We start from the raw sequence: 23,958 nt of genomic DNA on the forward strand, positions 1-23,958 counted from the left end.
CTTCTCCTTCCATCAAAAGCTGCCCCAGACCTGCTTTAAAGTGTACCCTGATCCATAAATGTGGTTCTTTTGTACTGATATTAATTATTTTGTATTTTTTGTCCCTGGATTTTGGGGGATCTCTAGCCCTGAACCCAGTTCCTCCTGGGCTCTGTCAGCACTGAGGGGGATCCCCAAGCGCTCTCCTTCCATCAGACCCAGCCCCTCACCCTCTCTAAAGTGTTCCCTGACCCACAAATGTAGTTATTTTGTAATGATAGACTTGTTTTGTATTATTTCACCCAGGTTTTTGGGGGACCCCTGAACGCTTTGAGCACTGAGGGGCTTCCCCAGGCGCTCTCCCATCCAAAGTCACCGGTGCCCGGGGGCCGATCCCGCCTCGCTCCGCACTGGCACCGGGTCCGGCTGCGAGGAGCCGCGCCGGGAGGGAGGGAGGGAAGAGAAGAGGGAGGGAAGGAGGGGAAAAGGGAGGGAAGGAAGGGAAAAGGGAGGGAAGGAGGGGACGGGCAGCGCCGCGTCCCCCCCGCCCTCAGCGCGGCCGCGCCTCGGGGCCGCGCGCGGCCGCCGGTTCCGCCTCCTCCGCCGCCTCCCCGCGGCCGCCGCCGCCATGTTGGATGGTGCGTGTGGGTGTCAAGCGCAGCCCGCGGCCGCCGGGCACCGGGACACCGGGACACCGCGCCCGCCCCGCGCCCGCAGGTCAGCGCGGCTCCCGCGGCTTGCGGGACGGGGGGTGGGGAACGGGCGGGCAGCCCCCGCAGCGCCGCCTTTCCCCTCGGCGGGGCGCGGGGTGGGCGCGGGAAGGGCCCCCGGGGGTCCCCGCGGGGAGGGCGCGGGGCCGCGGTGGCCTTTGTTGTCGCCGGTGGGTGGCTGGGCGGGCGGCGGCGGGGACGGGCTGGGCTCCCGCGGCCCCGAGTCTGGGCCTGGCTGCCGATGGGCCTCCCGGGGCTGCGGGGGATGGCGGGGCCTGCGGGCTCGGGGGGCTCCCGGCGGCGGCGCTGGGGCGGGGGGGCTCCGGTCCGCCCGGTCCGACCCCCGCCCCGGCGTTGTTCACCTCCATCGTGGCGGGGCTGGGGATGTTTTGTTGTATTTTCAGTGATATCGTTGTTTGGGAGATGTGTGTTAATGCTTTTAATGATTTTTTAAGGGTCTGTTTTATATAGGGGGCTCGGACTAGATGATCTCCAGAGGTTCCTTTCAACCCTAATAATTCTCTGATTTTCTGTGGTTCTGTGATATTCTCTCTCTCTCTCTCCCTATATATATTTACACCGATACATACTTATATATATATATTTAAAGAAATTTTTACCTGCAGTACCTGTGATGCTAGAGATTAGGGTCGGGTAGTCAGCGAGCTGTATTACATTATTGCTGTGAAATGTATTGAAACAGTAATTATCACAGGCTGCCCGCAATGGAAGTCCCCTATTTTAAAGCCGTAAGGCTTTAATGTAAATGTTAAAATATTCATGTTAAGATTTAAAGCTCTAAGGCTTTAAAACTGGTAGCGTTTGGTCTCAGTTTTATGGGTGTGTAATGCTTCCCCCTCCCCCTTCTCAAGTACGGTATCGACACGGATCTGAAAAGCCAAGTGAGATTTTAAATTTGCAGCAGTTGAACATATTTCTTGTTCCCATCTATTAAGAAAATCACCTGAATTATCTACATGCTCATCCATTTTCAACAGGAGGCCTAAAAGACTTGTTAGGATTGTGAAGCTGTTGCAGATGTTACGGGCTGTAGAGTCTGACTTGAGGAGTTTAAAATGCAAATCAGGCCACGAGATTAAGTTTTATTATTCTCTCCACTGAAATACATGTTTTATGGTAATACAGAACTCTTGCATAATTCCAGCGTGTTGCTGTGTTTTGTGAGACACAAGGTCATAGGAAATTGTATTGTTGGGGTGTGAAATGTGGGATGAATGATTTTTTAAAATCAGAAATATATTGTAATGGTATCTTTAGCAAAATGCAGCCTGTTTAGGAGTTACTTCTAAATATGTTTGTCTTGGCTGATTCTCAGATGTGTTATTTTTGAACAAAGTCAAGTGTAGAGTTTTATTGGGAGGAATCAAAACTTTTGATAAATTTTCCTTTATAGACTCCAAGTAATGGTAAACTAGCTCGACAGAATTTCAGAGATAATCTTACCCATATTAAATATTTAACTATGTTATCAAAAATTATCAAGCACAAATGACCCATGAGTGTGCATTCCTGAAGGCGGATTCTGATAAGGCCAAATTGACTGTGGGCTCCATTTGAGGAAGTTTGACTTGGGGGTGCTGATTGTAACTTCCTCTATTCCATGAAGTTACTCTGCAACATTACACCTGTGTCACAACAGCTCTCTGACACAGCAGCTTGACTTTTGCATCTGCTGAGGAATGGAAATTGTTATCAGCCTTTAAGAAATGCAAGGCAGCACTCACAGGATCTTTGAATCCCAGAATGGGTTGGGTTGGAAGGGACCTCAAAGCTCATCCAGTCCCACCCCTGCTATGGCAGGGACACTTTCTACTATCCCAGGTTTTTCCAAAAAGGGTCCAGCCTGGCCTTGGACACTCCCAGGGATCCAGGGGTGGCCACAGCTTCTCTGGGAACCTGTGCCAGGGCCTGCCCACTGTCCTAGGGAGGAATTTCTTCCCAGTATCCCATCCAGTGCTGCTCTCTTGGCCTGTCACTCCAAGCCCTTGTAAATAAATATCCTCTCTCCCTCTTTCTCCACCTCTCCATGGACTTGTCTCCTGAGAAAAAGCAGACTTGTTCCCTAGGTAGAAGCTAAGCAGTGATGGGTAATATTTGGGTTAAAAAAATGCTGTTTATGAGTTACCTGATGGGTGTGGAAGGACCAGAGGAGAGACCCCTGACTGCCAGGTACCCTGGCTGGTGATGTTCGTGTTGTTTTTCACTTCCATTATTCCTACAGTCACATTTAATGAAGAGTTCACAAACATCTGATGTCCAGTATAATGCAGGCAGCAGGAATGAATTCAGCTTGCACTGACCACATCATTATTTACATAACTGGTTAATCATGCTAGTTTTGTTCCAGCTGTCAGCCATTTGATTGCTTTCAAACTTGGAGCTTTTAAGAAGCCTCAAATCTTGGATCACTGCTGGGAAATGCCAAAGGCCTAATTTGTTACTTCATAAAAATGCTGATAGTCTCTCTTGATAGAGAAATCGGGGTTTTGTTTCCATGGTTGGTTTTTTTATTTTTTTCCTTTAGAGAGAGAAAGAGCAATCATTAAATGATAATCAGTTTAGGGGAAATACATTAAAGAGTAGTTATGATGTTCCTGATCTTGCTTTTCTTAGGTCTCATACGTGGGATGGGGAAATGACTCTGGCTTTTGCTTGGTGTAGAAGAATATAAGTTACTCTAATACCTTTCTTTAATGACTGGTACTCAGGAAGCAACTTCCCAGTCTTGCAGGGCCATATTTGCAGAGTGCTAAAGTGTCCCTTGGGATGTTGCTAATAGAAAATGAAATGTGCCTGCTTTGTAGGAATGCCTGTAATGTTCTTTTCCCACTTCGCCTCGCTCTGATCTGTGCGGGGAAAATATCGAAACGTACCAGCATCCTGCTGGCTTAAGTGCTTCAAAGAACAGCAGGTTTTTGTGTGTTTCAGTAGCCTGGCTGCTCATTAAGAAGGCAGGAGACTCCATGGAGGAGAACAACATGGATTGCTGTCCTCTGGAATAAAACCTGCCAGGGCTGATTGTAGGTCTGCTAGCGTTGGTGTGCTGCAGGTTTGGTACAGACTGGGCTGTGCTGAATAACAGACCCTAAAAAGCCTGAGTGAATCACTTTAGCTGGTTGTTACAGGACTGCTTTCCTGTTCTGTGTGGAGAAAGAATTCTGAATGGTTGAATGTGAGTGAATTCAGAGACTGTGGGCTTCAGGATGGATTCAAAACTCTGTGGCTGTTGGGCTGAACCTCTCACTGAGTGGTGCAGCAGGTAGAAAGCTACAGGAAAACTGATATTTTTTATTTATCATTTTACAAATAACAGTTTTGTCTCTGGTTTCCAAATTTGGGGTTTGCTTGATTTTATGATGCTGCTCCAGACCATTGATAAAGGTGAAGTAGTTGGGTCAGAAGGTTCTGTGGTGTTTTCTGTAGGTTGCCAGTGGTTGTAGGCAGAGTTTAAGGAGAGTAGCTTAAGTTACCAAGATTGGGTTCTATGTAAATATCTAAGAGTGAAGTTTGTATGAATGGTGATACTAATTAGAAAATCAGTATAGAAGTACTTTGTGTTTGTTGGTTGCACTGGCTCTGGAGATGTCTGCAGAATTCAGTTTGTAATTCATTACTGTGCTTTCTATATGGAAATAAATACAACTTTGAGTTATTATGCTAGTGAGATGCTTTTCTTCTGTATAGATAATTTTCAGCTCATTTTTCCAGTATTGTTACAAAAATTGAACTTGAATTGATCTCAGAGCCGATACCCTGTGTTACATTAATTGTTAATAGTGTGTCTCTCTGTTTCCTGTCACCCAGGGCTGTTAACATAAATGCCTCTAACTGGTGCCTCGAGCTTGTGTTCAAGGTCAGGCCTGGGCTGCTCACGCCTCCTGTGCCTTGGCTTGCCAAATCCAGCTCTGTGCAGGTGGGGTAGCAGGAGCTCAGGCTTGGACAGGTCCCCACTGGCAGTGGGAGTGCAGCTGCCTCTGCTCTGGGACTGGGTGAAACCAGTCCCAGCCCAGGCCTGGGTGCAGCTCCACCTTGGAGGCTCCCTTATCTGTGATTTATGCTGGAGGTGGCTGGGGGAAGTTTGAAGGAGTCTCCAACACACTCTTGTTTTGTTGTCATGATCCATACAAATTGTTTTCAAGGCACAGTTTTCCCTCCACCACAGGAGTGGAGCTCCCTGAGCTGCCTGGAGTCATTAGCTGAAATTTGTGCATGAGACCTCTGCAGTTTCCTTCCACCCTGCTCCTTCTCCTGCCTTTCCTTCCACCCTGCTCCTGCCTCAGCTCCCAGAGCTGTTTTAGCCATGTTGGCTGCAGTGCCTGAGCCTCTCATGTCACCATACAATAAATCCTAAATGGTCATGGGGTCCAGGAGAGTTTGGAGGGTGGCCCAGGCAGGAGAAGGCCTCTGTGCTGCTTCTGCAGGCTTGGGACAGCCCTGGCTCTTTGAGGCTTTTTGGTTTCTCAGAACACAGCACTCAGTGAACAATACTTGTACAAATTAAGTAATAAATTATTTTTTTGAAACTTCAAAGCTGCTTATGAGTTTAAAACCATGCCAGACACCTTAGTTAGAGATGTTTTATGTTCACCCTACCAGACAGAAATCTGAAGGCTCCCTTGCCTTGTTTGCTTTTCAGTATTGCAGGAGTTTTGGCACATTTTGGGGGCTGGAGCTTTAGAACTGATTACTTAAAATACATGGTGGAGTCTGGGGGTCATGGCTAAAATTCAGCAGCCAGACACTGATTTAATCTCTCTCCTGTATAACCTCATAGAGACTCCCCTGCCCTTCTGGAGATGTCACTTACATAATGGGATGGCTTCTACAATCCACCTGGGAGTTTTCATTATTTAAAAGCAGAAACCCAAGCAGAGCAAGCTCCCTACTTCTGTTGGATGGGTTTGAGTTTTGCCACCAAGAAATGCTACAGCACACGTGGTACCCCTGCTAGGGAAAAATACCAGCACAGGGGACAGGGTACTAATGATGGCTGGGATGTTCTTTTACATTTTTATCTTTATTCTCCCAAATCATATTAATTTCTAGACTTAACATCAATTTAGTAGTTTCTGAACCTTTGCAAGGGCAATGGTCTTTTCAGAGCTTTGCTAGAACAAAGACATTTTAAGAATCTTAATAGAGAATCGTATAATCTTATTACAACTGCTCCTGTTTAAATCACTTCCTTGTACTTAAATAACAATCTGTCACCAGCTATTTCTTGATTGTAGTTTTTGTCAGTTGCAATTTATCCCCCTCCCTGGTTTGGTTGAAGTTTTTTTTCCCCCCCGGTTGTGCAACCTGTAGGTTGGCAAAGCTTCTTTCTCACACGGTTCTTCTGAGTCCACTGGGAGTAATCCCATGAGTAAATTGCTCACTGGTGTAAGAGCTGTGCAGTTCACGAGTAAAACTTTTGTGGGACAAACCCCACTGAAACAACTGGTCCAGACAGTTCTGATATTCCTCAGGGAGAGGCCAAACAAAATCTTTTTAAAGGTAACTTCCTCCCCTGAGATGGCAGCACAAAAGGATCCCTCAGACACGTTTCCCTCTAGGTGGGAATTCTGTTCCCAGGAGGTTCCTCCTGGGGATGAGCAGACCCCAAGCATCACCTCAGTTTTGTCATTCTGATTTTTATTTCTTTCTTTCTTTTTAGTGATGAGGATTTCTTCAGCCAAATCTGTTGACCCAATTGCTGCTGAAGCTGCTTTTCTACTGCCTTTCAGCTCTGTTTGGACAGGGATGAGGCTTGTGACAACAGCAGTAAGGCAGAGATGTTTGCTCTAACCTATGAAATCAGCCAGAATTGAAGATCATTAATTAATCCTTATCTGCAGAGCTGTTCTAACATGCCTGTTCTCTGGTGGGGATGGTCAAGCACAGTGTGCTCTGCCACGTGGTGCACGTAAAGGAAAGCACTGCAATTGTTAGTTGAAAAACAGAACTTGAATATTTTTAATTATTCACTTAATTAATCAGAGAAACTCCCTCCCATTTTGTGCCATTGCTGGATTGTGACTGGTAATGTCTGGTTAGGGCTTCCTCATCAGGCATTACCCTCAATATTCACATCCAGGGAGGATCTGATGCATCTTTCAAATGCCCCTGCCCAGGTATTTAATTATTTGATGAAAACCTCTTTCTCTAATGACCACTGGAAGCACAAACTCCCCTCTGTTGTATTATCTAATGAAATATTTGCCTTCTGAGCCCATCCTGCCTTATTGCAGGGGTTTGATTGCTTCTTGCAGTGTTCTGCTGCTTGCAGTGATTTTTTTTTTTTTAAGGATGGAATGCTTATTACCTATGAGAAGTGTTACTATATTTTGCTGCTGTTGTTGAGCAGAGTTCATGAAGTTAAACTTTGTCTACCAATTTAGAAGGGTTTCTCAGAAAGTCAAGATAATGCCTCTGTTGGAATGTTTTCAGATAAACAGCATAGGTGACACAGACTACTTTTCTTAGGAGTATACAAATGCAGATCAGAAATCAATATTTAATACTATCATTTTTGAGAATATTTTCAATTTGTGCATATTTTTAAGGCAGAAATTTCTGTCTGCTGCTCAGAAGAACAGCATGACTGTCCTTGCACTAGGCTATGATCGTGGTATTTCATACTTTTTCAGCAAAGCTGCTGCTTTCTGAAGACTTTATTGGTACTTGGGTGACTCCTCTGAAAGATATTTATGTTTATATGTTTACTGGTTCTCTTGGGAAGCTTTAATAAGGAAGTAAAATACAGGAGTGTTTATAATTGGTTTGACTTGGCTTTCAGAATTCTTGTAGAGAAGCTGAAGTATAAAAGCTCGAGTACAGCAAAATCACTTTTAAACTGGTTTATTGCAGAGCAGCACTGAGGTAAATCATCAAAGGATTTTTAGTCTGCAAAACTGCTTAAATGTTGTGTTTAAAATTTACAAATCGCTGACCCCTTTGTGAGACACTGAGACAGACTGAAATGTCTGGCTCTTTTTTACGTTTGACTACCTAGTGAATAATCTCCTTTTGCCTGGCCTGCTGCTTTAAACACACTGAGTGCTACAATTGCCATTTTGGTGTCTGTCTGCCAACCAATAGTGCCTGTGTATATTTAATTTCATCATAATACAACCATAGGATGCCTCCAGGAGTATTTACGTGGGCTTTAAAAGTCAGGACGTGTTTTATGGCTGGAGATTTGGAATTTTGGGGAGTGCTCTGCATGATGGGAACTCTGCTGAAATGTTGAGGAGTGAGGAACAGCAGGAGAGTTTTGTAGCTTGTCTTTATTATTCTGTTTTTAATTTGCTTTATGGGGAGGGTCTGTTCTGCAGAGATGGTCTGGATCAAGCAGAGTGTGAGCACATCTTTCACTCTGAGGGATGAGGGACCTGTTGGTCTGGGGCTGACTGGGATCCCTGGTTTTTGGTGCTGGTTGCTTTCAGGTGTGAGTGCAGGAAACACGCTCCAACATCCTGAATGCAGGAGCACTTTTGTTCTCTATGCTCTGTGCAAAATTGTGTCTGGATGCCTTGGCTTCCAGCCAGGCTTTTAATCTCTTCTTTTTTGTGTCAGCTTGGATAGTGTATATAATACTATAGTGCCTTTTCCTGTCCCTGGAAATGCTGATTTTTAGTTTTATTTTAAGAAGGGTTTTCTTTTTCTTATTTAGAAGAAAGATAAACTTTAAAGAAGGAGGAAAGTCTGTGCTGTTGTTTTGGTTTTTTTTTTCTTTTTCGTTTCTTGTTGTAGTTTATGCTTTACAGAAAGGCCTGAAATGTTCTGTCAGACCTTTATCTCTTGTCTCACAAATTCAAAATTTAGAATTGGGGCAGGGCAAGGTGGGGGGGGGGTCTGAAGGTAATTTGGAGTGAGGGAAGGGGAGAATTAAAAACACATTCAATGCCCATCATCAGACATGTGAAATGGATGTGCCTTTAGATGCCACAAGGCTTATTCTTCCATCCAGCTTGACCAGTCTTTTGTCAAAACTCCTGTTTTAACTATTTAAATAAAACACGGTGACTTTGGCATTCTCTCCTTCCATGGGAAAGCCGAGTAAAAGAGAATTTAGCCCCGCCTGCCGCTTCCATGCTAAACAGATGCAAATCAGAGCCCCCTCCCTCCAGTTGCCTCTTCTCTCCTCCTGGGTTTCATTGTTTTGATGAAAGCTGTGCTGGTGCCAACTCCCAGCCCAGAGGGCAGGTGAGAGGAATTAAAAAAATCCCAGATTCCAGCTCGGTGATTAACATATCGTTTGGAGCTTGTAGTGTCATCCTTGCACACAAAACAAAGTCACAACAGCTTCACAGAGCAGAGGTTTGTCAGAAAGGCAAACATCAAAGTGGCAAGAAAAGAGGAGTTTATTTAAAATATAGCAGAAAGACTTAAAACATTCGTGCTCACCTATGAGAGCTATTAAAAATTAAAAAGAAGCCTTTGAAGGCAAGCATTAAAGATTTAATAGTATTAATTGAATTAAGCCGTGGGAGTTGAGGATATGTAGACACATGTGTGAGTGTATGTTCTGAGACACCCTGGGTGTTAAGGCAGCAGAGTGCTGAGACCTCCATGAGCTGTGCTTGCTGTCCAAGGGCTTCCTTAACAAACCCTGTTTATTCCTGGGGTTAATTAGAGATGCCTTTAGAACTGAGAGTGTAAACACAAGGAGGGGACCTGGAGAGATGGAAAACTGCAGAGCCCACCAGCCTTGGCATCCCTGGGCAGGGCAAAGCAGGCAGAGTCCTTTCCAAGCTACATTTAAGGATAATTTTGTTTGTATCATTAAGGCTGGGGGTTTTTTGTTGTTTTTTTTTTTTTTTTTCAAGAATAGATTCCTTTTCCTTTAACTTAATACTGATGTACTCTAGCCACAGGTATGGGCTTTTTTTTTGGCTGCTGAACTTCCATGTTACTTGATAATTATTTTCTTTTAAGACTGGCTGATTTTGGTAGCTTTTTAGCTTTTCTTGTGCTTAGAACTTTCACTGTTAGGAAAATTTCTTGCTGGAGGAAGAAGTTTGTCTGTAAATAGACACAAAAATAAAATCACAGTTCAGCATGATTGCAGTAACTTGGTGTGGAGGGGTTTTTGTTGTTTTTTTCTTTTCTTTGCAAATTAAATACTCAATTTAAGGCTTAACATATTTGCATTGTACATTAAAAAGCAGGGAAAAACCAAATCCTTGTATCATTTCTAGAAAGAAAGAGCACTGAAAGCTCCTTGCAAGCCTGCAGGTGGCTTGGCAAAGGAGGGACATGTCCAGGGGGAGCAGCTCCAGGAGGATTTGATGGCTCTGGGAATCCTGGTGAGGAGAGGCACCACCAGCCCCATGCAGAGGGATACCAGGGCTGAGGGAGAGCTCAGTACATTCATTTTTCCTTCCTCAGGGAGGTGGCTGCTGGCAGTGTGGGGAGGGCTGTGTGCTGCAGATGTGGTTACCAAATGATTCAGCACAGTGCCCACGGACTGGAGCAATATTGATGAATTCATTACTGCTCTCTGATGGATGTTAATGGGCCAGGATTTCTTCTGTGCATTTGGACTAGGTGGAAAGCTCTTGAAAAAAAAAAAAAAAAGAGAAAATGGAGTGGGTGAATTTTTAAGCCACTTTTTTGTTCTGCTTCTAAATCTAACGAGGGAATGTTTTTAATGACTTGCACGAAAACAATGGTCAAAACAATAATCACCAGGCAGCTCTGGGAGGGCCAGGGAGGAGCAGTGCTCCACCAGGGATTTCTTGCATTTTATTCAGTATATCCCAAGCCACAATCAGCTGCTTTGGAAACAGAGGTGGGTATTGCCTTCTCCATGTGGGTTCCTTAGGAGATATCTGGGGTGCCAAGGCCATGATCCAGCTGCTGCTTGCAGGGTATCAGAGCTGAGGGGTAGAAGATGTTCTCTGCAGGAGCTGACTGGAAGAAAATGACCTTTAATGAAGGAACAGGCACAGATGCTTTTGAGTAACAAGTCTTTGTCATCCTCTTTGAAACGAACAAGCTGCCTCCCACTCAAATAATTTTCCGTCTAAATATCCAGAATAGATAAAAGAGTAGGTAGAATTTTGCTGCTGGAGGATGGATTCAGAAAACTTGAGGAATTGTTATGCTGACAGCTGAAAATTTCTGTATATCTGCATAGGAGAATGTGGGATTCACTGGCATTTTAAAACCAGATTTTTTTTTTTCTTAATTCCAAAAATCAACAAAATAATAATAAAATAATAACAGATATTTTATATATTACAACAAGGATGACTCTTTTTTGTGCATGAATGAAGGAATTGGAAAGTTTGAAGCAGAAAAATGAGGCAAAATCCTTATGTCAAATGTGCTCATATTTAAAAAAATCTTGAAGTGATTCACTTCCATCAAAGCTGAACTTAAAAATATAGCTCAGAGTCAGGAACTGGGGCACCACAGAAGTTGACCAAAGAGAATTATTTTTATAATATTCAATATTCTTGAGTTCTATTTCCTGGGAACCAGAATCCAGTGTAGATCCAGGTTGCTGGTGGCACAGCTGGGACCTCTCCTCTGGAATTGCTCCTGCCAAGGTGGTGGTGCTGGACACGTTAGACAGGTCTGAGAGGTAGAGGGAGAAGAGGTGGGTTGGTTTGGGAAGGATTTTGGAAACTGTGGTGTGTGTAGTATGAAAAGATAGGAGATATGGAGGAGTCAGAGGGAAAGGTGAACATTTGGTGTTGCAGGACAGAGCTAAAATCAGGGTGGGAAAAGGGCAGGGCTAAGATTTTGTGAAATTTGGTAATTTGGAGAGTAGAGGACCAAATTTCCTTCTGGAATGTGGAATTGCTTTGTCCCTAGGCAGGGAAAGGAGATTTCCCAGAACCCCAGTCTGCAGTCCTTGCACAGTCACCTGCTGAGCCAAGTCCCAAACCTAAACCATCAACTTCACCTCCAGTCTGAGCTCCCCAGGTGCAGCTTGGCCCGGTGAGCTGTAACTGGAGATGCTGTTGGAATGCCTGGTGCTCCCCTTATTTGGGCTGTTCTTTGGAGTAATTAGAGTGACCTTGGCCTTAACTGGTTGGGTGCCGTGGGCTGTGAGCAGCCCCAGCCCTGCCTGTCCCCCTGCCTGGCCTGGTGTGTGGGATCAGTCACTGGAGCTGTTCCACCTCTGGCTCTGGTGTGGGGCAGAGTGGAGAGGCAGGAGCTGGAGAATCCCATCCTCACTTCTCCTCTGAGCCCGACTGCTGGGCAGCAGATCCTGCTCTGGAGCCCTGGGCTTGGGCCAGAACGGTCCTGCAGCAGGGGGCAGGGAGGATTTTGGGATGTGTTTCCTACTTTGCAATCTTACAACAATTTATTCACAGAATGCCACAATGATTTGGGGTGGGAGGGACCTTAAGCTCATCCAGTTCCACCCCTGCCATGGCAGGGACACCTTCCACTGTCCCAGGCTGCTCCAAGCCCCATCCAGCCTGGCCTGGAGCACTTCCAGGGATGGAGCAGCCACAGCTTCTCTGGGAGTCTGTGCCAGAGCCTCCTCACCCTCCCAGGGAAGGATTTTCTCCTCAGCTCCACTCTCATGAGCAGACAGCTGATGTATCTGAATGTCTGAGGTTTAAAGCAATCTGATGTTGGTACCAGCTCTGATTATTGAATTAAGACATTGTGGTGACTTTTCAAGATGATTGTGCAAAATCTGGTGGCTGTGAGGGAAGGCACTTGAAATTTTATGCCATGAATGGACATTGATGAATGTAAGTAGGATAATAAATCAATCTCTGTTTTCTTTGCAGGGCTGTAGTTTGTGCTGGCAGGAAGCACACTTAATTAAAATGGAAAAAATAATGTTTGGATGTATGGACAGGTATTTCTTGGCATCTTGTACTTCTTGAACAATCCTTTTCCTTAGAAATCCATGTCACAAAATAAAAGTATTAATCCTTCAGCTTCTACCAGTAGTAACATGGAGAGTTAAACTGTTTTTCCCCCCTAATCTTTGTCATGGTGAGTGTTTGCCTCTGGCCTACTGAGTGTATTAATGTGGTTTCATGTCTGGTGTGTGTAGGAGGATGGGAGAAACTGCACTTGGTGACGTTTGCTTCATAATAATAAAAGTGCAAAATCAATTTAATTAATGAAATCATCAGGAAATTTTAAGTAGCAGGTATCTTCCCAAAACACATCCCCAAAATATGGAGTCTGATACATGAGCACAGCTCTAGGTGAACATGAATTTTAATTATTGCAGTTCTGTAGGAAAACACTGGGGCTTAAAGAAGGCAGCTGACATTTTGTGCTCTTGTATTTTTTGTAGTTCTTCCTGTGTTCAGGCTGATCTGTGGGGCCTGAGCAGGTGCCTGTCACCCCATAACAGCCTAAGTGACAAGGCTGGACTTTTCTAATTAGTAATCTATTCTAAGGCACATCCTCTGGCAAGAGTATTGGATATCCTTTTCCCTTCCAAAAGGAAAATGTGAAAGGAGAGAAGCGTCTCCTACTGCCCTTAATTCAGCTGAAAATACAATTCAGGTATATTTGGTAAGCTGAATTTATTTCAGGTTGTCAAGGCACACATTGGGTGGTCTTTTTTTTTCTACTCAATTTGTGAGAAAACAGATGAAATGCTTTCCTTGAAGCAGGTAATCCCCAGAGAGCAAATTCCTTTGGGGAGGTATTTTTACTGCCCCGATGGATTAATTTGCATTTGGCATTTCTGCTTCAGTGTGTAATGGCCTGACCTCACACTGGTGTGTAATTCTGCAATATTCTGATGCTCACTGCACACCTGCTGCATGCAGAATAAACTGAGATGTGCCCATGTCAGACAGTGCCCTTTTCCTGACCCAGAGATGGGTAACTGAGAGGTGTTTTAAAAACTTTTATTCCATTTTCAGTCTCATGAGAAGGGTGAGACAATACAGATGTTATAATTCACACCATCACAATCAGAAGTTAACTGTTTCCTAATTCCAATACACTGTGTTGTATTTTAATTACCCTGTAAGTGTTTCTTGGTCTGTCAGCTTTAGCCACACCATGCTGTAGATGCCATAGAGGCAATCATCTGAAACTACCCCTCATGGGTCCACTGCAGTGCATCTTTCATTGTTCTATTTCTCCAAAGTATTTAGTCTTAAATACTAGTCTTAAATTTAGTCTTATCATAGAAAACCAATCAGAATTTAGATTGATCAATAACCTCTTAAAAAATTAAATATTCTTTAAAAATTAGTAAGTGAACAACTACCAAAAAACCACATCAAGCCTACAAACATGCCCACAGTGCAGGTGGCACTGTGGGTGACACCTGACCTGGCTGGAGAAGGAGGAATGTGTTATTTTTAAAGAGCTGTTGTCAAAGCTTGTAATCCTAAAATTAGATCCCAGTGCAGGTTGGATTTGGGTCGTGGTGGTGACCTGCAGGTCTGGCAGAGCTGTTCCCTCTCCCAGCCCTTCAGAGCACATTTCCAGCCTCCCTGTCCATGATTCCAGCTGCAAGGGCCAGGGGAGCTGGGGGTGACAAAGCCCCACAAGGATCAGGGGAGCTGGGGGTGACAAAGTCCCACAAGGACCAGGGGAGCTGGGGGTGACAAAGCCCCACGGCTGTGGCTTGGCAGGTCCCAAAAGGACGTGGCCAGGTGGTGCTGCTGTGTGAGGCAGGTTAGAGATTTGCTCCTCACCCCCACTTCCCATCCACTGTGAGAAATGAGCTCCCCATGGAGCTGAAATCCTGGGAATTTAAGGAGACAAGGAGTAACAAAAGATGGTAAGGAGAAAACAGAACCAGATTTGTGTCTGTAAATCTCTTTTATAGCTAAAAGTCTGCTCAAGCTGGAGCTCCTTTCCCTCAGTGAGGCTGAGACAGGACTGTAAAACCAGTGCAGAATCAAACCTTGGCACTCATGAATATGCATAAATTTGAAGGAGAATTATCTTTCAGCATTAACTCTTTAAATAAAGAAATAATTTGGCCACCTGCTGTCTCTGAAAGCTGACCTTGTTCTCTCATTTGTAAAAGGGAGTGGAAGGCTTCCAAAACTTTGAATTTTGAACCATTTCCTCTCCTCAGAAATTACACTGAAGACAAGCATTTAAGCTGTGAAAAATGGAACTGAAACCTTTCATCTGGAGTTAACCCTGTTCTCCAAACCCTTTGCCAATCTGTATTTGTAACTCGTTTCCTAAATAATTTTGAAGGTTGAGGAAGGGCATTGATGGGAATTTCAGGCTCTTCATTTTGCTGTTTTATTCCCATGAATTGCTGTTTTCTCTGCTGTAGAATAGCAAGAGAGAGCTAATAAGTGTTCTGCTTGTTGGCTTTTCTGTGTAGTGCCAAGTGTCTTCTCTCCTCTCAGTGCTCTCCTCCAAGTGGCCACGATGCACAGTTGTCCCTTTTCCTGTTTGGTTTTGGGATTGCAGTTGAATATTGTGTCCTAGGCAGGGTGATGGTACCCTCTGTCAGCCAGTTGATCTCTGAGAATAATTTATGAAGAAAGAAAAAAAAAAAAAGAGAATTAGTAAAGTTGGAAAATCTGTTTAGCAGTGTGGATTTAGTATGAGAAAAATGGCTTTTTTCTGCATTATATTTCTGATTTTTATATGAAGGTTTGTGCTTGGGATTTTTCTGATTTCTGAGCTGTTTATGGAAAATGAGACTTCTTAAAACTCGGTGGGCTTGGATTTAGACACAGAACAAGCTATCCCAGGAAAGGCAAGATGTGAATTCAGTGTCAGGCAATGGGAATCCTTTTTTTTTTGCCATAAATAGGAGCTGACTTCTTGTTGGGATTGGGGTTGTGTGTGCAGGTGTGCTGTCAGTATCTGTCAGATTCCTCAGTCAGCACCTGGCAGCAGCTCCTCTGAACCTGATCCTTTGCAGATGGGCAGGCATTCCCTGATTTATCCTGGAATGCAGGTCCCTGAGCATCACCTGCCTCTGCCATGGCAGCCTGGGAGCAGGGAGAGCAGATCTCTGTGTATCCCCCCCTGAGAGGGGAAGCAGCAAGGCTGGGATATTTTTATGCAGCTGATGTTCTGCAGATTCAGATCACAGACTGACTGAATTAATAACTATTTTCCAAACCTCCCTTCTCATGCGTGTGACTTACAGTAAATGTCTAATCTGAGGATATATGTTGTCTGTAATACTGTTAATTAAAATTTTATGCAAATGTCTGCTGAACTCCTGATGTTTAATGTTAATTTTCACACTTGATATTGAAAGCTTTTCATATCTTTCTGGTGCATGCTTAGCTGGGCTGTGCAGATATTTACCTTCAGGCTGATACAAAGGGCATTTTATCAGTGCAGACAAATCCTGGTTGGAGTTTTGCATTCCAGAGGTGTGAATGGATTCTGCTGAAAGCCTGTCTATAGGTGGATTTGTGGGGCTGTTTGCTTTGAACTGAGTTTATGAAGGACTTTGTGGCTTGGCCTTGGTTCTGTGTTAGTCTCAGCAAGTTAAAGATGTTTCCTCATGCAGATTTCATTCACTGAGCTTCATCTCTTGTGGGAGAGATGAGGAGTTCAGGCAAGAATTGCTGCTGTCTGCATGTTGTGTGTAGGAAAGCACCAGGAGAATTCATTATTGGTGTAATTAGGGAGAGGGACACAGGGTGCTTCCCTCCAGGTTAGCCCTGGTAACACAGGTAAGCTTCACCTTGTCTGCACATCTGTTTGCTTTGCCATTTGGAGATACCAGATACTTCAAAATCAGAGAAAATGGCTTGTAGGAACCAAGAGCAAAAATGAGGAAGGCTCCCCAAGACTGAACTGTTTAATTTTCACAGAAATCTGCTCAAGCCTTTTTCCTGCTAACCAGGAACAGCTTTAATCAACTGGTCTCGCTTTCTGCTTTCTTTGCAACTCTGCTGTTAAAAATGCAAACTCACATTTTTGCTGAAGTTGCAAGTGCATTGTGCTTCCTTGTGGTTTGTTGTGAGAAGTTAATTCACTGAGGTCTCTGGAAAAAAAGAAATCTAAACTCTCTGTGTAAGAGTTTGTTAGAATGTGTTAGAAACTCTTCTTCTTTTATGCAGTTGGAGTGTTTGGCTTTTTTGATCTGTTTAATGATAAAAGAGGTTGTGATGCTGCAAGGTTTGGAATAATCCAGGAGAAGGATTGTGTGGTGAGGGAGCAGAGTGAGTAAAGCAGGGACAAAACCAGAGCTCTTGGGTGAGGGTCAGTCCCACTGCCAGGGCAGGACCCTGAACATTGGTACAGCTGCACTGGTGAGGGGAGCAGCAGCTCCATCAGCTTTCCATCCTGTCATCCCCTGGGTGTTTATTGGGAGGTTTAGAATTAGTTGGTTTTTATGGGCTATGAGTAGAGTAAGATGAAAATGTGTCCATCGAGAAAAGGAAAAAACAAACCTTAATATTTCTCTCATGAAAGGCCTTGGTTCTCAGGACTGGAAGATATGAAAGTGAAGAATCCCTCAGCGTTGATGGATTGATGGGTGTTGAGTCTGTTACAGAACAACAAGTGAAATACTCATTTTCCTGGAAGTGTGTAAATTGCTGCAGCGTGTTCCCTCCTGTGTTTGCTCTGGGATTGTTTTTCCAAAGTGCTCCTCCGGACTTAGAAAAGCTTCCAAAGAAGTTCTTCCTTTGGTTGCTTCTCCAAAACCAAGTGCCTGCTTTCCTAGTGGGCTGTAATTGTGAGGGAATGAAGGCTCTTTGCTCTGTTTTTTTCTTTTGGCCCTGACAGCTTTGTGTTGCATTTAATCAGCTCCAGAAGTGATCCAGGGTTGAGTTGTTCTTACTTGCAAAACTTAAGAGACTTGGAGTATTTTTCCTGTGCTGCTGTGTAAAAGTGGCTGGATTTGGTGCAAGAGAGAGAAAAGGGAAGCAGTTGTGTTGTGAGGGTGGTTAATTCTTCAGGGACTTTTACAGGTGAGGTATTAAAATGATTTTTCCAAAAGCCTGTGAAGTTGTTAAGTAAGAAACTTGTCTTTGCCTGGGGTGATGCACACAGGTGAGGAAGCACTTGCTCCTGTAGTGTACTTGTAAAAAGATTTTAGGGAGGCCTCTCATCCCTGGCCTTGAAAGAAATAAAACTTTCGTAAGGCAAGAATGTTTTTCATAGATTTGCAGTGGGTTAAAGGACAGGAAATGGGGTTAGGAGTAGATGTTGGTTCTCACAGGGAAGGGCTCTTCCCAGCCAAGTGTCCTGCCAGAGATCAGTGCTCTTGCAAATATTCCCTTTAGCAGATTGGCCTGGAATAATAAGATGGCTAAATTGAAGCAAATTAGTCAAATTTGAATGTAATCTTGAATTGAAAGGAATGATGAAAGATTGAGACCTGCTGAGGGATGAAGTGGCAGGTGAAATGCACAGGGAGGAGAACTGCGTGTGCCCCAAGAAATGGGAGTTTAATCTGTGCATGGAAATGGCTCTGGAGTAATTTGAAGAATGATAACAATGTCAGGTTTGAAATCTGTGCTTTCCTTGTCTCCAGTGTCTCTGGGAGGGATGAGGTTGGTTCTTGGGAGTGTTTGGAGGAACATTATTAAAGGACATCTGCATGGGCATCTCTGTGACCGTGGCCAGCTCAGCTCCAGAGTCCCTGCTCAGTGTTTGTGCTCTCAGGGCTGCTCTGTGTTCGTGGAATGACCAATCTGCCAGTTTGCTCAAGTCATTTATTCCAAAGCTTAATAGGCCTCTGTTTACTTGAAACAGTGACCTTAACTAAAGAACTGACACAGCTTTCCAGCTCCACAGCTTGTCCTTGCCTTTTCTTGCCAGTCCTTTTGGCTTTACAATTCCATTCTCATAGAATTAAAAATTCTTTGGTGCTGTGTGAAAGGCACAGAGCAGAAAGTGTGGATCTGCTGATTGTTGTCAAATGAACAAAGTAAATACATTTGGGAACAAAAAAAATTCCTTCTAATCTGCTTATCATGAAAGGTCACCTTGAGTTGGAGTGTGTTGGGCCACAGGATCTCTGTCCTGAGACTGAGAGGGCTTTAAACTTACCCAGGGTTCCAGAAATGGCTTGGTTGGTTTTTAGGAAGTTTGCTTGTTCTGTCTGGATGCAGATTCCGACTGCTGGGGGGCTGCTGAACATGGAATTCCTCCTGTGGTTTCATCTCAGCTCTGTAATTTAAATTCTAGGTAGGCTTTACATTGGAAAATAAGTCTCCAGGTTGGAGTTTGTTTCATTTTTACTTTTCAGATTTTGCCTTTTTATCAGCATGATTGTCTTCTTGCTTTTGTTTTGCTCAGCACTTCAGGTTTTTAATCTTCAGTGTTTAATGTGACTTGTGAGAAGAACAAGTTGTTTTCAAAGTCAGAAGAAATTTGAGGAGGAAAAAATTAATCTAGGAAAATTTCTCCCAGGTGTGTGTGGCTTGCTGGCTGTGCAGAACAATCAGAGCCAACTAACCTGCTTTGTTTTCTTTCCTCGCTCAGGTCATGATTTTCATTTTCTCGTGTCATTCTCTTGAGGAGAGGAAATGATTGTAGTGGAACGTGTCACAAGCACGCCACTGCTACGGAGCCTTTGCTGTTCAGAAACGTTCCTGGAAGAGCAAATTTAGCCCTTTGCTGTTTGTGTTGTGGAATCTGTCTTGGGAAAAAGGGAAATAAAAATGACGACTTCGTCTATCCGACGGCAGATGAAGAACATTGTGAACAATTACTCAGAGGCCGAAATAAAAGTTCGGGAAGCGACCTCGAATGACCCCTGGGGTCCTTCCAGTTCCTTGATGACTGAAATAGCAGATCTGACCTACAATGTTGTGGCCTTCTCTGAAATTATGAGCATGATCTGGAAACGACTGAATGACCACGGCAAGAACTGGCGACACGTCTACAAGGCCCTGACTCTCTTAGATTACCTGATTAAAACTGGCTCTGAGAGGGTGGCCCAGCAGTGTAAAGAGAATATTTTTGCTATCCAGACGTTGAAAGATTTTCAGTACATCGATCGAGATGGGAAGGACCAGGGCATCAACGTGAGGGAGAAGTCCAAGCAGCTGGTGTCCCTTCTGAAGGACGACGAGCGCCTCAAGACAGAGAGGGCCCAAGCCCTGAAGACCAAAGAAAGGATGGCTCAGGTGGCCACTGGGGTGGGCAGCAACCAGATCACCTTTGGCCGAGGCTCCAGCCAGCCCAACCTGTCCACCAGCTACTCAGAGCAGGAGTATGGGAAGTCTGGAGGATCCCCAGCATCCTACCATGGCTGTAAGTACAGCAAACACATCCCAGGGTGTTAATCCTTGTCTTTGGAGGGCTGCTCTTGGGGCTGGGAGGGACTGGTGCCTGTGGGAGAGTGAAATGCTGCCTGCCAGGGCATCTGGGATCTCTCTGGATCTGCTCCGTGCTGTTGATGTCTCTGCAGATGCCTGGGTAAATATTTGCTTTGGAGAGGACGTGTGTAATGATGGAAATCGATTTTAAAAGCCCTTGTTTACTGTCAGTTCCAAAGGTAGCAGTTCCAGGCTGCTCTTGGGAACATGTTCCAGTGTTTGCTGTGATGGGGAGGGTGTGAAGGGGATTTTCTGTTTGTTTCTGGTTTTAAAAGGAGTGTTTGAGATGTGTTCTTTTTGTTCAGGATGGAATCATAGGGTGGTTTGGGTTGGGAGGGAATTTCAAGCTGATCTCATTCCACGCCCTGCCATGCTCAGGGCTGCCTTCCCCTATCCCACATTGCTCCAAACCCTGTCCAACCTGGCCTTGGATTAAGAATAAATAAAAAATACAGAATATTTCCTGGATCATTCTGCTACTTTATGCTGCTCCTATTGTACTTTGGCAGCAATGCTGCTGTTTAAATTTCCTTTATTGCTTACTCAGCAGTTCTTGGAGGAGGAGTGCTTTAAATCTGCATTTAAATATTTAAATTCTCAGTGTTTGGTGTGTGTCTGTCCTAAATACTAAATACTATACTTCATTCTTAAAAAATGAATACAGTGATGTGGGAAGAGCAAATTCTTTCCACCACTGCTTGGTGGGACTCCCTGTCATGTCAGGAAGAGGCCTGACCTGGCACTAAATCCTCCTTAATGTAAGTAATGATCTGATGAAAGCTGCTTTGGCTGGAATGTCAGTGGTTGTGGTCTAATTCTGAAGGGAAATCTTTTCTTTAAATGAATGTTTAGAGAGTGTGGAGGGCTGTGACTGAGCCAGGGTGCAGGAACCATTGAGCACCAGCTTGAAGAATCTGAAGTTTGTCATGTCCTGTGTCCCAAAGTGCTTCTTAAATCATAAATCCATGAGTGGGGTCAGCCCTGCTGACATTTGCAGGAGGAGATACCAGGAAAATCAAACCAGGATGGAGAAAATCTCTGTTTAAAGCTCTGAAGACAAGCAGAAAAAAGTATTTCCAAAAGGAAATATTTTTAACATAGAGGGTACAAAAAATGTGAATGAAGGTACAAAAAATCTGAGTGGAGGTTTCCAGCTATGAGAATTTTTGATCTTGGCTTTTTGTTAGCAGTAGGATAACAAACATCTTAATTTTTCTGTAATAATAGTTTTTCTATATTTATATAGTTTTTCTATAATAACTCTCCTTGAGCACTGTGAATTTTTAAAGAAAACCTTGTGTATTGTTACCTCAGCAATAACAACATTTTTCCTTTTCAAATCCATAGATTGTAGTTGACTACAACAAAAATTCTTAATTTAGAAATAGCTTGAAATACTGATTTTAACTTGGGCTGCTGGGCTGAAATAAGTGAGTTTTGCTGAGCACACCTTGGGTTTCACAGAATTATTGCTCCACCAGTCCCAGCTTTAATTAATGCCTGGAACTATTGTTTGGAATCCTAAATGCTCCCAGAGGCTCCCAAGGATTCCTCCAGCAGGGCAGAGCAATGCAGGGCGTGGTCCTCAATTGTTCCTCGGCTGCTTGAGGAATTTGGATGGGAGAAGGAGTTTGGCTGTTCCTCTGCACTCCAGGGGTGGATTTCCTGCTCCCTCCTCCCTGTGTGTGTCCTGTGGCAGGATTGCTTTGGAGGTAAAGATTCCTTAAGCTTTTTTTTTTTTTTTTTAACCCCTAAGAAGCTTTAGAAATCTCAGGGGTTTTTCTCCTCCCCCCTCGGTGCTTCCTCTGGTGCAGCTCTCCTGGACTTTTTGCACTGTGGATCAGCAGAAATGCAGGTGGCTCTCAGCTTGTCTGTTTTGAGTTTAAAATGTGTTTCTTGCCTGGTTTAATTGAGTGGAGCAAAGCAAACCAGCACCTTCCAGAACAGCTGTGCTAAGTCCCTCTGATACTGGGAAACTGGGAAGAGCTTTATCCCAGGAAACGAGGAAGGAGTTTCATTAAAATCCAGACATTTAATCTCTTACATAAATGTAGGGTTATTCCTGTGCCTGCTAAATTTGATTTAAAAGATGCTTTTCATTATTTAAAGTGAAAGAGATTGTATCCATCCTGTGTTCTTTTATTTTTAAATAATTATATTTAGATTTGAAGAAACACATATATTAAATATAAATAAAAAATAAATTCAATATATTTAAATTATATATTTTTAAATTATTAATACCCTTCTTTTGTGCTGAAAATCTGGATTCAGAAAAAAAATATCTGTAAAAGGAATGAAGTTCTGCTTCACTCCTGGGAAATACTCCCCTTAGAACATCCCCAAGATGCTGTTGCTGCTCTGTATATTCTGGCAGAATTCTCTTTCATTCCTCTGAGCCTTTGAAGAAGAGATCAGAGACTTTTAGATTTGCCATCTACAGCAAGAGATTTGCCTCTTCCAAATGTCCAGCCACCCTCTTTGCTGAATGCCCAGCCCTGCTTAGCAGGCAAACAGAAATAAAGTTTGGGAGAGTGGCAGAGCCCTTTTGGCAGCACCTCCCCAGGAAATGTTTCTTCCCTCAGTGATTTGCTATCATCACATTTTACTCTTGCTCCTTCTAGACACCATGGATGGGGGTTGCAGAATTCATTCCCCTTGCTTGAAGAATTTCTGTTGGGTTATAAAATCTCATTTTTAGTTCTTTCTTGCAGAAGAAAGAGCTGAGAGTTTGGTAGTTCCTGCAGGACAGCTCCCCAGTAACTTCCAGTGGATGCTGGGATGCTGGGGTGGATGTGAGGGAGCTCTGCCCTCTCCTTTCAGGGACTGGAAGTGCAGTTTTGGGTAAATCAGTGAAGATTTTTGGGTCAGTTTGTTGAGAACATTGAATCAGCTGCTCTGCTCAGCCAGCACTGACTGAACTCTGCTCAAGCTCCTCCTCTTCTCCAGCTGTCCAGCCTGTGCAGGTTTGCATGGGAACAGTTGGATTTTTGCTGGATGTTGAGCCACAAGGGGTTTTCTTAAAGAATTGCTGAGTTTTTGTGTCCCAGATTGATCCTTTGTGACAAACTAAAAGCAGTATTGATACCCTGTGTAGTGAGAGGGAATTCAAGATGGAAAAGGATCTCTTGACTGATGGCCAGTCATCCCTCACTGCTGCAGGCAAATTGGGGTGTTTTCCCCTGTTTTCTTGTGAATATTTTCATTTCATCTCTAAAAATCCTTTGGAAGCTGTGCAAAATGAAATGGTGCAACTTGATGGTTTTCAATAAAATCCTTTCCCCCAAAGCTTTGCCTTAATGACTTTGCTGGCCCTGAAGATCTCTGTGCTTGGATAATTCCAGAGAGCACATTATGGCAAGTGAATTGTAAAAGTATTTGTGGGTTTTTTTCCTACCCAGTCTCATAACCTGAAAATGGAAGTCGTGAGAGATACTCAAAAGCAAAAAGCAGAAATAAAGCTCCTCCCAACCTCCATCTTGTCAGCAATTTCTGACATACTGGGAGCAATTGGTTTTATTTTCCAGCTTTAAACCAGGGACAATTAATGCTCAGATTAGGAGCTGTTAAATACTCCATGACAAAATGCATAATTTTTATTTATTTTGGAAAATGTACCAATTCTGTAGAGTTGCATCCAGTCAGGATTTATTTCACCTTAAGGAAATATTCTTGTGTAGTGCTGAAACCAAACTTACTGGGGAGAGGAAGGGATATAAAGCAGATATTAAAAATCTTTTGGAGCACTAGTCCCACACTCCTAATCTGCCTCTGGGTCTAAATTATTTGTCACCCAGTTTCAAAAACTTCAGCCTCTTGTTCCTGGCCTTGTTTCATCTCCAGCTGCCAGTGACCACTTAAATAGGATTCTGGATTTATGGCTGCCCAGGGAAAAGTAGGATGTTCTTAATTTAGACCTCTTAAGCCTGAGCTGGGATGCTGCTGGTGGTGTTCTAAAACCAAGTTTACTGAGGCCACGCTTTTTAAGAGATCCAATCCTGTTATGCTGAAGCTGGGATGTGCAGGTGTTGTTTTGGGTTGTGCCCACA

General features: G+C 43.8%; 1 protein-coding gene across 4 annotated transcripts in view; it reads left to right on the forward strand.

Moving 5' to 3' along the window:
* The first annotated feature begins 547 nt into the window (after positions 1 to 547).
* The window catches only part of EPN2 (epsin 2), a 43,747-nt gene continuing 20,336 nt past the window's right edge, over positions 548 to 23,958 (forward strand). For 2 of the 4 annotated variants that reach the window (XM_059862096.1, XM_059862100.1), the window contains exons 1-2: positions 548 to 696; positions 19,071 to 19,844. In XM_059862096.1, the coding sequence (XP_059718079.1) occupies positions 19,250 to 19,844 (595 nt within the window). In that variant the 5' untranslated portion in view covers positions 548 to 696; positions 19,071 to 19,249. Of the gene's footprint in view, positions 697 to 6,366; positions 6,474 to 19,070; positions 19,845 to 23,958 lie in introns of all 4 variants that reach the window. The other 2 variants (XM_059862098.1, XM_059862099.1) reach the window with 2 other exon arrangements.

The sequence above is a fragment of the Haemorhous mexicanus genome, chromosome 17 (assembly GCF_027477595.1).
Source record: "Haemorhous mexicanus isolate bHaeMex1 chromosome 17, bHaeMex1.pri, whole genome shotgun sequence".
Classification (NCBI taxonomy): Eukaryota; Metazoa; Chordata; class Aves; order Passeriformes; family Fringillidae; genus Haemorhous; species Haemorhous mexicanus.